Source organism: Miniopterus schreibersii, assembly GCF_964146895.1.
Source record: "Miniopterus schreibersii genome assembly, chromosome: 1".
Lineage (NCBI taxonomy): Eukaryota > Metazoa > Chordata > Mammalia > Chiroptera > Miniopteridae > Miniopterus > Miniopterus schreibersii.
Window position 1 is genome coordinate 143,698,005 of NC_138101.1, and position 13,456 is coordinate 143,711,460.

At 39.3% G+C, this 13,456-nt stretch overlaps 1 protein-coding gene across 2 annotated transcripts in view; it reads left to right on the forward strand.

Moving 5' to 3' along the window:
* Positions 1 to 13,456, forward strand: part of RTF1 (RTF1 homolog, Paf1/RNA polymerase II complex component) — a 61,919-nt gene that overhangs the window by 29,685 nt on the left and 18,778 nt on the right. For both annotated transcript variants that reach the window (XM_081153752.1, XM_081153753.1), the window contains 2 exons: positions 4,554 to 4,668; positions 6,576 to 6,687. In XM_081153752.1, coding sequence (XP_081009878.1) covers positions 4,554 to 4,668; positions 6,576 to 6,687 — 227 coding nt within the window. The remainder of the gene's footprint in view (positions 1 to 4,553; positions 4,669 to 6,575; positions 6,688 to 13,456) is intronic.

Here is a 13,456-nt window from a genome sequence, read left to right on the forward strand (position 1 = left end):
AAGCATTTTCTTTGGCAGCAGTTAGTTCCATTTCACCTGGGCCCGTTTGTCCATTCTAGAGACCATATTAAGTATGGTGAGTTATCCTAGACAAGAATGTTTGGCTTTTAGTCAGCAACAACTAATAGACATTTGGTTTGAGTGTGAATGCTTCCTAGGTTACCTGTATTGGAACAAACAGGACTTAAGAAACTGTGCCTGAGTTGCCAGATGGTTTGGGATGACTTTTAAAAATAGTATATCTGAATTGTGGAAAGCATAACAAGAGGTTCTTGTATAAGGCCAGTAGGGCCTCATGAGAATATCACAATGTAGCTCAAGAGTAATGGGTGGCTTATCTCAAGGTTTTTATTATATTTTGGTTATTTTTTCACCTATGTGAATGAGGCAGTAGACTGATTCAGTGACTTTTATTAGTAGCTGGAAGAATGTTTACAGTGATGATAATTAAGACAGAAGTTCCAAGCCATTCACAGAAAATTGAGATTTTTTTTTTTATAGCTCTTTTGTTTATCAGCAAGGCAATGCAATAGTGTAAGTCAGAAATTTCCTCCCTATTTTAAGATAAAGGTCATTGTGTAGATCTCATTTAATCATAATAATCTATTGTTTTATGTAAATACCATTAGCATCTCATTTTATATCCAGCAGCACCAGTAGTGAGATGTTATTTTCAGTTGTTAGATTCTTCACCTCTTCTAAGGCTGCTTCTTTTTTAATTTTTAAAAAGATTTTAAAGGCGAGTGCAGGCAGCCATCAAAGGTAGCTTGGTAATAGAAAGAGCCCTGACATTTTCAGTCAGAGGTCTAGGCTTAATTCTGACCAAGTGTCCAGGTGATCTGAATTAGTTGCGTTCCCACTTTTCTGCCTCACCTTCTTCCGTGGGGATTGTTGTAAAGTTTGAGTGAAATGATACATGTAAGAACATTATGTAAAAGCTATTATTATTATTTTTATTATTATTATTATTATTTTTAATCCTCACCCAAGGATAGTTTTTCCATTGTTTTTCCAGAGAGAGTGGAAGGGAGAGAGAAAGAAACATCGATGTAAGAGAGACATTGATTGGTTGCCTCCTGCACGTGCCCTGACCAGGGCCAGGGATTGAGCCTGCAACCAAAGTACTTGCCCTTGGCTGAAATCGAACCCAGGACCCTTCAGTCCTCGGGCCAATGCTCTAACCACGGAGCCAAACCGCTAGGGCATGTAAAAGCTAATATTTTAAAAATAATTTTATTGATACATATTTTACACACCATAGAATCCACCCATTTAAATGGTTTTATATATTCACAAAATTGTGTAACAATCACCACAATAAATTTCAGAACGCTTTCATTACCCCAGAAAGAAACCCTCTACTCATTGTTAGTCATTTTTTATTTCCTCCAAGCCTCCTAGCCCTAGACAACTACTAATCTGTCTCTATAGATTTGCTTATTTCTGGACATTTTACATAAATGGAATCATACATATAGTCTTTTGTGACAGGCTTGTTTTACTTAGCTTTTTTTTTAAGTTTATCCACATAACACATATCAGCACTTCATTCCTTTTTATGGATGAATAATATCCCATTTTCCATTGTATGTATACATCATATTTTGTTTATCCATTTATCTGTTGATTGACATTTGTGCTGTTTTCACCCTTTTGCTATTGTGAATAATGCTAATATGAACATTCATGTACAAATAATTGTTTGAGTGCCTATTTTCAGTTCTTTTGGGTGTATACCTAGGAGTGGAATTGGTGGGTCATATGGTAATTTTATGTTTCCTTTTGAGAAACCACCAAACTGTTTTCTGCAGCCTCTACACCATTTTATATTCACACCAGCAATGTGGATTCCAGGTTGTCTGCATTCTTGCCAACGCTTGTTATTTTCTCTTTTTTCCATAATAGCTATCCTGGTGGATGTGAAGTATTATCTCACTGTGATTTTGATTTGTATTTTTCTGTTGACTAATGATGTTGAACATCTTTTCATGTCCTTGATGGCTAGTTATATATCTTTGGAGAAATGTCTGTTGAAGTCCTTTGCCCATTTTTTAACTGGGTTACTTTTTGTTGTTGAGTTGTAAAAGTTCTTTGTATAGTCTTGTTACTAGACCCTTATTAAATACATGATTTGCAAATATTTTCTCCCATTCTGAAGGTTGTAATTTTCACTCTCTTGATAGTGTTGTTTGACGCACAAAATTTTTAATTCTGATGAAGTACAATTTATTTTTTCTTATCTTGCCCAAACTTTTGGTATCATCTCCAAGAATCTATTACCAATCCAAGATTATGAAGATATGTTTTCTTGTAAAAGTTTTATAGTTCTAGTTCTTATATTTAGATCATTGATAGATTTTGAGATCATTTTTATAAGTGGTGTGAAGTAAGGATCCATCTTCATTCTTTTGCATGTCGATATTCAGTTGTCCCAGTTGCATTTGTTGAAGGGACAGTTCTTTTCCCAATCTTGGCACTGTTGTCAAAAATCAGTTGTCTGGCCCAGCAGGGCATGGCTCAGCAGTTGAGCATCAACCTAGGATCCAGGAGATCGAGGTTTGATTCCCGGTTGGGGCACATGCCCCAGTTGCGGGCTCAATCCCCAGTTGGGGGCGTGCAGGAGGCAGCCGATCAATGACAATTCTCTCATCATTGACGTTTGTATCTCTCTCTCTCTCCCTCTCCCTTCCCCTCTCTGAAATCAATAAAAGATATATTTAAAGGAAAAAAAGAAACTAAAACAAAAAAAGCAATTGTCTATAGCCCTGGCCAGTGTGGCTCAGTTGATTAAGCATTGTCCCATGCACTGATAGGTCATGGTTCGATTCCCGGTCAGGGCCCAGGCTGGGGTTGCGGGCTTGATCCCCAGGAGAGGGCATACAGAAGGCAGCTGGTTGGTGTTTCTCTTATCAGTGTTTCTCTCCCTCTCCCTCCCTCTCTCTGTCTAAAAAGAAAATCAATAAAAATTTTTTTTTTTTTTTTAAAGTATCAGCTTTTTGTAGGAATTGTATCTGTAGATCAAATTTGGGAGTATTGTCATCTGAACACTGTTAAGTCTTTCTACTTCCTTAGGGTATTCTTTAATTTCTTTCAACAATGTTTGACAATTTTGGTGTAAAAGTCTAGCACTTGTTAAATTTATTCCTAAATATTTTATTCTTTTGGATGCTATTGTAAATGGAATTGTTTTCTTTGTTAGTTTCAAATTGTTCATTGAAAGTATATAAATAAAATAAATATTTTATATACCAGTCCTGTACCTAGCAACCTTTCTGGGTTCACTTACTAGTTTTAGTTGTTTTTCGTGGCTTCCTTAAGATTGTCTATATAAGATCATGTGATCTGCAAAAAGAGATAAATTTTACTTCGCCCTTTCCAATATGGACTCCTTTATTTCTTTTTCTTGTCCTCCAGTACCATGTTGAATAGAAATGGTGAGAGCATACATCCTTGTCTTGTTCCTAATCTTAGGGGAAAGCATTCAGTCTTTTACCATTACATGTTAAGTTAGCTGTGGGTTTTTCATAGATGCTTTCTATCAGTTTGAGGAAGTTCCTTTTTGTTCCTAGTTTGTTGAGAGTTTTTATCAAGACAGGGTATTGGATTTTGTTAAATGCTTGTTCTATGCCTGCTGGGACACACTGTTATGTGCCCTGACTGGGAATTGAACCGGCAGCTTTGCGGTACACAGGACAATGCCCAGCGAACTGGGCCACACCAGCCAGACCTATTTGTGATTTCTTCTTTGACATATTGGTTATTTAGGAGTGTGTTGTTTAATTATTAACTGTTTTAAAAGGAGTAAATTTGTAACGGTGCACCCCAGTCTCACATTATAAAAGTACATTTACAACCTTAATAATGACTGAAAAGGACAAAAAATTTTGATGACTGTGTTAGGAACTAAGTGAAAATTTGACTGTTGGGGTTACTTTGGAGTGTTATGATAAGAGTTTAATGTTTATTACATTCCTTTATCCCATTCATAAAATTCCTTAAATTCACACACAAAAAAATAGTTTTATTTAATAAAAGCCTGATTTTTGTTATAGGGAGGGAGTCTAGATTGCATTTGTTCAAGAGGGTAGCATATTATTCATGTTTGCTTTGGGGGGAGCATTTTTTTCCTAATGAAAGAGAGAAAGTAATCTTATTCAAATACAGCCTTTGTCTTGATCACTTAAAAAATGTGACAGTGGCGCTCTGTGACTTCATTCTATTTCTAATGGAACACCATTGGAGTTTATTGTAAAAATCAGTTATTTTCTTCTATTATGTGAAGGTCAAGGAAGAGCTGTGTTTTACCAACAGGATATAATAGTATCCTGAATATTTTCTCTCCTCTTAAGTCTATTCCAACTTAATGTTTCTGAGTACTTTCGGTGTACTTATATTCAATATCTTCTATGGGACTTGTGCACTGGAGTTTCTTATAGGAAGCAAAAACATTTATTAACTCCTCCACCCTACTTACTTCCTTTCTCCTAATAGAAATCAGTCATTACAAATATTTCATTGCCACTTAAAAAAACAAACAAATATCTTTTAACCAGATTTGAAATCAAGAAAAAACTAAAAACAGCCAAAAAGAAAGAAAAGAAAGAAAAAAAGAAAAAGCAAGAAGAGGAGCAAGAAAAGAAAAAGCTGACACAGATTCAAGAATCTCAGGTAAGAGATTCAGTGGACCTCGTTATCCAAAGAGTAAAATTTGTTTTGAGTGTGTGTGTTTATTTTTGTTGTTGTTATTATTTGTTTTGTTTTGTTTTTTGTTTTTTATCTTTATTGTTGAAAGTGTTATAGATGTCCCCCTTCCCCCCCCCATTGATCCCCTCCACTCCACATCCGCCCCACCCCCAGGCCTTCCCCTTACTGTTGTCTGTGTCCACAGGTTATGCACATATGCATATAAGTTCTTTGACTGATCTCTTCCCATTCACTCCCCCCCTGTTTTCCCTCTGAGGGTCCTGTCTGTTCCATGCTTCCATGTCTCTGGATCTGTTGAGTGTGCATGTTTGTATAAAAGATGGGTTTATGCCCAGCCTGGTGTGTCTTAGTGGTTGAGCATCAATCTGTGATGCAGGAGATCAAGGTTCAATTCCTGGTCAGGGAACATGCCCATGTTGTGGGCTCGATCCCCAGTAGGGGTCATGCAGGAGGCAGCCATTCAATGACTCTCTCATCATTATTGTTTCTCTCTCTCTCTCCCTCTCCCTTTCTCTCTCTGAAATCAATCAAGACATATTTAAATATATATATATATAGGTTTATATTAATCAGCGTAGGTCAGTTAGTGCATGTCTGTTACATGCTGCCTTCATTAATCTGTAGATACATCATTTCACCATTAGCTTCACTGTTTAATTCCTTAGGAATTCTTCACTCAAGTGTGCATTTTAAAAGCAGCTCACTGCCCCGCCAGGCGTGGCTCAGCAGTTGAGCATCGACCTAGGATCCAGGAGATTGAGGTTCGATTCCCGGTCAGGGCACGTGCCTAGGTTGTGGGCTCAATCCCCACTCAGGGGCATGCCGGAGGCAGCCGATCAATGACTCTCTCTCTTTCCCCCTTCCTTTCTCTGAAATCAATAAAGATATATTTAAAAAATAAGCAGCTCACTGATGTGTGAGCAGCCCTAAGGAAAAGTTGGTAAACATCCTGTCCCAGGTAGCCTGATTGGTTAGTTATGTTTACTCAGTCAGGTGTTTGTCATCCTGTACTTGGTTGTAAAAGAAGATGGGAAAATTAGTCATCTCCTCATTCATCACAAAAAGCTTTGTTGACAATATCAGCAAATATTAGCTATGAGCTAGGGTGTCCTTCTTGAAAGTGCTTATTCCTAATCTAATGAACAAAATAAACTGATGAACAAAACAGGTCCAGAGGCATGGATGCATGGAACAGACTGACAGATCTCAGGGGTGAGGCAGGTGGCAGGGATCTGAAGAGATTAACCAAAGAACTTATATACATGTATCATAGCCCATGGACACAGACTGTGGTGAAGGCCTGGGGTAGGACAGGGGCTGGGTGGAATGGGGTAAAGGGGGGGAATGGGGGACATCTGTAATACTGCCAACAAATAAAAATATGTGTGTATATAAGTATATATATATTTTGAAGTGTTTATTCCTATAATTCTTAGGCTTTCTGTTTATTAGGCAGGTAAGATGAGGGCTGACTTTACTGTTCTATCCTCTTTGTCCACAAGAGGATGCTCTTCCCCTTTAGGCAAGTTCAGTTTCTGCAGCCAATATAGATTCACAGTGAAAAACTGAATGATCAGCCTGGTCGGTGTGGCTCAGCAGTTGAGCATCTACCTATGATCCAGGAGATTATGGTTCAATTCCCACTCAGGGTACATGCCCAGATTGCAGGCTCGATCCCCAGTAGGGGACGTGCAGGAGGCAGCCGATCAATGACTCTCATTATTGATGTTTCTGTCTCTCCCTGTCCTTTCCTCTCTCTAAAATCAGTAAAGATATATATATTTTTTAAATTGAGTGATTAAATATTGGGTATAGAAAATCTTATAAGCAGTTGGTAAAAAGAGCCATCCTACATATCTTTCCCTTTCCAGGTAACATCCCACAACAAGGAACGGCGTTCCAAACGGGATGAGAAACTAGATAAGAAATCTCAAGCCATGGAGGAGTTAAAAGCAGAGAGAGAAAAACGGAAGAACAGAACAGGTAAGTAGGGAAAATATAATACTACTTTGTGTCTTTGATCATATGCTTTGACTTCCTGGTACTCATTTTTGTTTTTCCCCCTTTTTAGCTTTTTATTATGGGAAATTCCAAAAACATACAGAATATAGTATAATGAACCTCCATGAACCCATCATTCAGCCTCAACAATCAACTCATAGCCAGTTGTTTTGTTTGTTTTGTTTTGTTTTGTTTGGAGGAGTTACAATAAAAATCTTTATTTAAGTTTGGTCAGTACAGGTAAGGTATACTGGAGTCACAGAGCAATATGCATTAACAGGGTACAACAGAGTAACTGTTGCACACAAATGTCTTAAACATTCATTCAGTCCCCTAAAGAGAAAATGCACAGATGTATGGTGGAAAAAACTGTATCTAACACTAAAACTACTATAGGACTCCATCAACAAGCCCAACTTTTGCCCAGCAGGCATAGCGCAGTGGTTGAGTATGGACCTATGAACCAGGAGGTCATGATTCGACTCCTGATCAGAGTACTCTCCCGGGTTGCAGGCTCGATTGTGGTAATAGTTAAGTAGGGGTATGCAGGAGGCAGCCGATCAGTGACTCTCTCATCATTGATGTTTCTGTCTCTCCCTCTTCCTTCCTCTCTGAAATCAATAAAAAGCATATTTTTTTTAAAAAAAAATTTTAAAAACCCCGACTTTTAGTGATACTGTATGAGGCAAACGTGGCAGTCATAAACTCACATCTACTTTAACAAGTCTGAATGGTGCATAAGAACAGTAACAGTGCCCGGCTGGGCATGGCTCAGCTGTTAAGCATCGACCTAGGATCCAGGAGATCGTGATTTGATTCCTGGTCAGTCGGGGCACATGCCCAGTTTGTGGGCCCAATCCCCAGTGAGGGGCATGCAGGAGGCAGCCAATTAGTGACTCTCATCATGGGTGTTTCTATCTCTCCCTCTCCCTTCCTCTCTCTGAAATCAATAAAGATATATGTAAAAAAAAAAAAAAGTAGCAGCAACTCGTGGTCAATCTTATTAAAGCTATATTCCCTCTTCCATCAGGTTATTTCATTTTTTTATTTTTAAAAAATATATCTTTATTGATTTCAGAGAGAGGAAGGGAGAGGGAGAGAGAGAGAGGGAAAAATCAATGATGAGAGAGTCTTTGGTCTGCTGCCTCCTGCACGCCCTCTACCAGAGATCGAGCCTGCGACCCCAGCACATTTCCTGGCCAGAAATCAAACTGCCATCTCCTGTGTCATAGATGAATACTCAACTCCTGACCCATGCTGGCCGGGCATCCATCAGGTTATCTTAAGTAAATCCCAGCATCTTTATATTTCAGCCATAATTATTTCAGTATATTGAAATATATTGAAAAGATAATGTGGTAAGGACTTTTTCTTTTTTTAACATATCTTTATTGATTTCAGAGAGAGGAAAGGAGGGGGGGAGAGAGAGAAATATCAATGATGAGAGAGTCATTGATTGGCTGCCTAGCCCGCAATCTGGGCATGTGCCCTGACCGGAATCAAACCCCAATCTCCTGGATCCTAGGTCGATGCTCAACTGCTAAGCCACGCCTGGCCGGGCTTTTTTTTTTTAATATATATTTTCAAATTGACTTTAGAGAGAGGAAGGGAGAGGGATAGAGAGGTAGAAACATTGATGAGAGAAACATCGTTCAGCTGCCTCCTACACGCCCCCTACTGGGGATTGAGCCCCAAACCCGGCCATGTGCCCTGACCTGGAATTGAACTGATGACCTCTTGGTTCATGGATCAGCGCTCAACCGCTGAGCCACACTGGTGGGGGAAGGACTCTTGTTTTAAATATAGCTATAATACCAATACATTACCTAAAAAATTGTAACAACGAATCCCTTAATATTTTATTCCTTTATCCAAATACCTAGTCAGTCCTCAAATTTCTCTAGTTCTATAATTAAAATATACTAATTTGTTCATTTGAATCAGGATCATAAATAAATCCACACATTGTGATTTGTTAATATATCCCTGAGTTCACTTGATGTGTAGGTTTTCCTGTCCATCTTTTTTAGCCCCTTCCAGCTTATTTGTTGAAGAGACTGGGTCATTAATCCTATAGTTTCTCACAGATGCTGACTACGTCACATTAGTGGTGTTGAATATGTTCTTCTAGTTCCTTGTCATTTGTAGTTAGAGAATTGGACAAATTTGGATTTGTTATGTTTCTATTTTGTTTTTTGGTTTTTTTTGGAAGACTGTTTTAGGTGGTAGTATATTATATCAGGAGATCCAGGATATTTGTTTGTCTCTCATTTTGTGATACTACCAGCTCTTACTTAACTATTACCACAATAATGTGATGTAACAAACTGCCCCAAACTCACACATACAGTCTTTTTTCTTGCTCATGCATCTGCAGTTCATCTAAGGGTTGCTTGATATACGAGTTTAGCTGGGATTGTCCCCAAGCTTCAGGATAGAACCAGGTCTGTTTCATCTATGTCTCTCCCACCTCAGACCAGTAAAACTAGGGCACATTCTTCTCATGGTGACAGCAGAAGTATAATAGGGGCAAGCAGAAACATGAGATTCCTCTTATGGCCTAGACTTGGAATGAGCAGTGTCAGATGCCTACACATTCCTTTGGCTGAAGCAAGTCACATGGCCAAGCTCAATATTAATGGCTGGGAGAAACCACTGAGTTACATGGCATAGGGCATGGGTACAGAGAAGGGTGAAGAATTGGGAATAGTAGTATGTTCTAGTCTAACAGCCATTGATAATCATGACCTAGATCATTTAATGCATTATGTATGAGTTGCAAAAGGGTGATGTTATAATCTATTATTATTTCTTCATTTATCTGGTCTACTTCTATAAAGAGAAACTTTTCATCAGCTATTTAGTTAACACTAGGTACTATTTTTTATAGGAAAGGCAGAATAAATGCTTGATTTTTATTTATTTATTTTTTTGGCTTTACTAGTTTTTAAAAGAATGAGATAGTTCCTTAACAATCAGTGAGGTTTGTTCCTTTATTTTGAATATCCTTGTGAAATCATGGATTTTAAGATACTTTATACATTTCAATCCATTGCAGTTATTATTATTGAGACTCATATTGTTCCATATTCAACCAGTTGTAGCCCCAGTCCTTTCTATATGAGACCCCAGTAGTCTTTAATAGCTTTCTTGCTTTCTCTATTTGGAATCAGCCATTTCTCTAAGGAACCCTGATTACTTTTTCATGAGAAATTGTATGTAGCCACCACAGTCTAGACCCAACAAGCACTCAAGCTGCTCGGTTTGTTATTATGTCTAAGGCTTTTCAGTGTACAGAGCTGGGGTTTTTAATAATTTATTTTTCAGTTACAGTTGGTGTATAATATCATACTAGTTTCAGGTGTATGACTAGACTTTTATATAACTTACAAAGTGATCACCTCGATAAATCTAGTACCCATCTGACATCATACATAGTTATGGTATATCGCTAACTATATTTCCTATGCTGTACTTTACATCCCCATGACTATTCTGTAACTACCAATTTGTACTCCAAAATCCCTTCATCTTTTTCACCAGTTCCACCAATCCCCCCTCCCACCTGGCAACCGTCAAAATGTTCTCTGTATCATTTAGTCTGTTTCTGATCTGCTTGTTCCACATATAAGTCAAGTCATATGGCATTTGTCTTTCTCTGTCTCACTTATTACACTCAGTGCAATAACCTCTAGGTTCATCCTTATTGTTGCAGATAGCAAGATTTCATTCTTTCTTTTCTTTTTTTATGGCTAAGTCATATTTCATTGTAGATATACACCACTATTTTATCCATTCATCTATTGATAGACACTTAGGTTGCTTCCATATCTTGGCTATTGTAAATAATGCTACAATGAATATATGGAAGTGTATGTCTTTTCATTTTAGTGTTTTGGGTTTCTTCAGATAAATACCAGAAGTGAAATTGCTGGGTCCTTCATTACAGCTCATTATAGCCTTTGTTTTTTTTAAATATGTTTTTATTGATTTTAGAAAGAGGAAGGGAGAGGGAGAGAGAGACATCAATGGGTTGCCTCCCCTACGCACCCGGACCAGGGATCGAATTGGCAACCTGGGTATGTTCCCCGACTAGATTCAAACTGGCAACCTTTCAGTGCAAGGGATGACACACAACCAACTGAGCCACACTGTCCAGGGCATTATAGGTTTTGTTTTAAAGTCTCTTTTATTTGGTATGAGTATTGCTACACCAGCTTTTTTGTTAGTTTCCATTTTCAAGAAATAATTTTTCCATCCCTTTCCTTTCAGTCTCCGTGCATCTTTTGATCTGAAATGAGTCTCTTGTAGACAACATATGGCAGTCTTGTTTTCTCATTCATTCAGCCACCCTGTGTCTCTTGATTGGAACATTTAATCCATTTACATTTAAAGTAATTGTTAATAGATATGCATTTATTACCATTTTATTGTATTTTTTATCTTTTTTATTCTTCATAAAGAAGACCCTTTAACATTTCTTGTACTACTGGCTTGGTTGTGATGAGCTCCTTTAGCTTTTTCTTGTTCGGGAAGCTCTTATCTGGTCCCTCAATTCTACATGATAGCTTTGCTGGGTGGAGTAATCTTGGCTGTAGGTCCTTGCTTTTCATCACTTTAAATATTTTGTACCAATCCCTTCTGGCCTGCAAAGTTACTGTTGAGAAATCAGCTAACAACTTTGTGAGAGCTCCCTTTTAGATAACTATCTGCTTTGCTTTTGCTGCTTTTAAGATTCTATCTTTAATCTTTGGCATTTTAATTATGTGTCTTGATGTGGGCCTCTTGGGTTCATCTTGTTTGGGATTCTCTGTGCTTTTCCAGGTTAGGGAAGTTTTCCATCATAATTTTCTCAAATAGGTTTTCAATTCCTTGCTCTCTCTCTCCTTCCAGCAACCCCATGATGCAAATGTTGGTGTGCTTGAAGTTGTCCCAGAGACTCCTTAAATTATCCTAATTTTTTTGGATTCTTTTTTCTTTTTACTGTTCTGATTGGGTGTTTTCTGCTTCCTTATCTTCCAAATCACTGATTTGATCCTTTGCTTTTATCTACTATTGATTCCCTATAATGTATTCTTCATTTCAGTTATGTATGCTTCATTTCTGACTGGTCCTATCTTATGTATTCTATCTACATTTTTATTTCTTTGTTGAAGTTCTCACTAAGTTCATTACTCTTCCCCTAAGTTGATTAAGCATCCTTATAATCAGTGTTTAGAACTCTGCATCTGGTAAATGGCTTGCCTCCATTTTATATTAGTTCTTTTTCTGGATTTTTTGTTCTCTTCATTCATTTGGGGCAAGTTTCCTTTTCTTCTCATTTTGGCAGCCTCCCTGTGTTTGTTTCTATGTATTAGGTAGAGCTGCTGTAACTCCTAGTCTTAGTAGAGTGGCCTTATGTAGTAGGTGTTTTGTGGGACCCAGTTGTGTAGCCTCCCTGGTCACCCAAGCTGGGCACTCCAGGTGTACCTCTGCACCTCCCCTTCAGCCCCCTCCTAGGGTATGTGTACCCTCCTGTTATAGTTGAGCCTTGAATGCTGTTAATACATCAGTGGGAGGGACATACCCCTAGGCCAATTGGCAGTGACCACAGCAGAGGAGCTGCTGTGTAGGGGCTCACCCCACGGAGCAGGACTCACTTCCGTGGGGTTCTGGTGCCTGATGAGTTTGCCCCTTGAGTATGTTGTTGGTGAAGGTCGGTAGGTGGTGTTCTGGAGTGGTCTGAAACTGTCTACATGTTGTGCTAGCTCTGGGACCTCCCAGAGGTGCAGGCCAAGATCAACTGTCACCTGTGCCCTACCTGGGGCCACCCAGCATAAGCTACAGAGCTATCTGCAGATGGTTGCTGTTTGTGCTGGACTTAGAGGTGCCCAGGAGAGGCCAAGCTGCAAATTGAGGCCGGCTGCTGCTAGTGTACCAGTCCTGGGGTCACTTAGCAAGAGGTACAGGGCATGCCAAGGCCAGGCGCCGCTTGTTTGAGGTTTGTAGACCTTTGAGAAATTTTAGGAAATTATTCAGCATGATCCAAAAAGGCCATTTGTATGGGAAAGCCACTGGAAATGGCTTGTGCGGGCCAGTAAGTTGGGTGGGGCAGGGTCTCAGGAGACCACTAGGGTGGGGCGGACAGTGTTAAACAGTCAGATAGAGACTCAGATATTGTGCTAGCCTGCTGGCTCTGTGTGGGGAGGGCTCAGCAAAGGAACACCTGGGAGAAAGCTGCCCCTCCAACTCTGTCCCCAAAGCCAGACAATTCAATTATTCCCAATATGTTCGTGTCACCTTTTCAGCTGCTGTGGGGCCCCCATCACTGGAGCTCAAAGTGAGTGAGTTCGAGTAAGTCGGTGTAGGCCCTTTAAGAGGAATGCCTGGGACTTCAGCAGCCCTTTATCTCACTCAACTCCAATCCCCACTGGTTTTCACAGGCAGAAGATATGGGGATTTCTTTTACCGTCACTGGAACCCTAGGCTGGTGGGCCTGTTATGGTGCTGGGACCCCTCGCTCCTCAGAGGGGACTTTTGCAGCTGAGATATGCCACCTGATTTTTAACCTCCACATGTGGGTATGGGACTAGCCCATTGCCAGTCTCTGCCCCTCCTACCAGTCTCCACATAGCTGCTTCTTTATAGTCTTAGTTTTAGGACTTCTCTTCAGCTAGATTTTAGGTGATTCTGAATGATGGTTGTTTGTAGTTTAGTTGTAATTTTGATGTGGTTGTGGTAGGATGCCAAATACCACATTTATCTAGTTGCC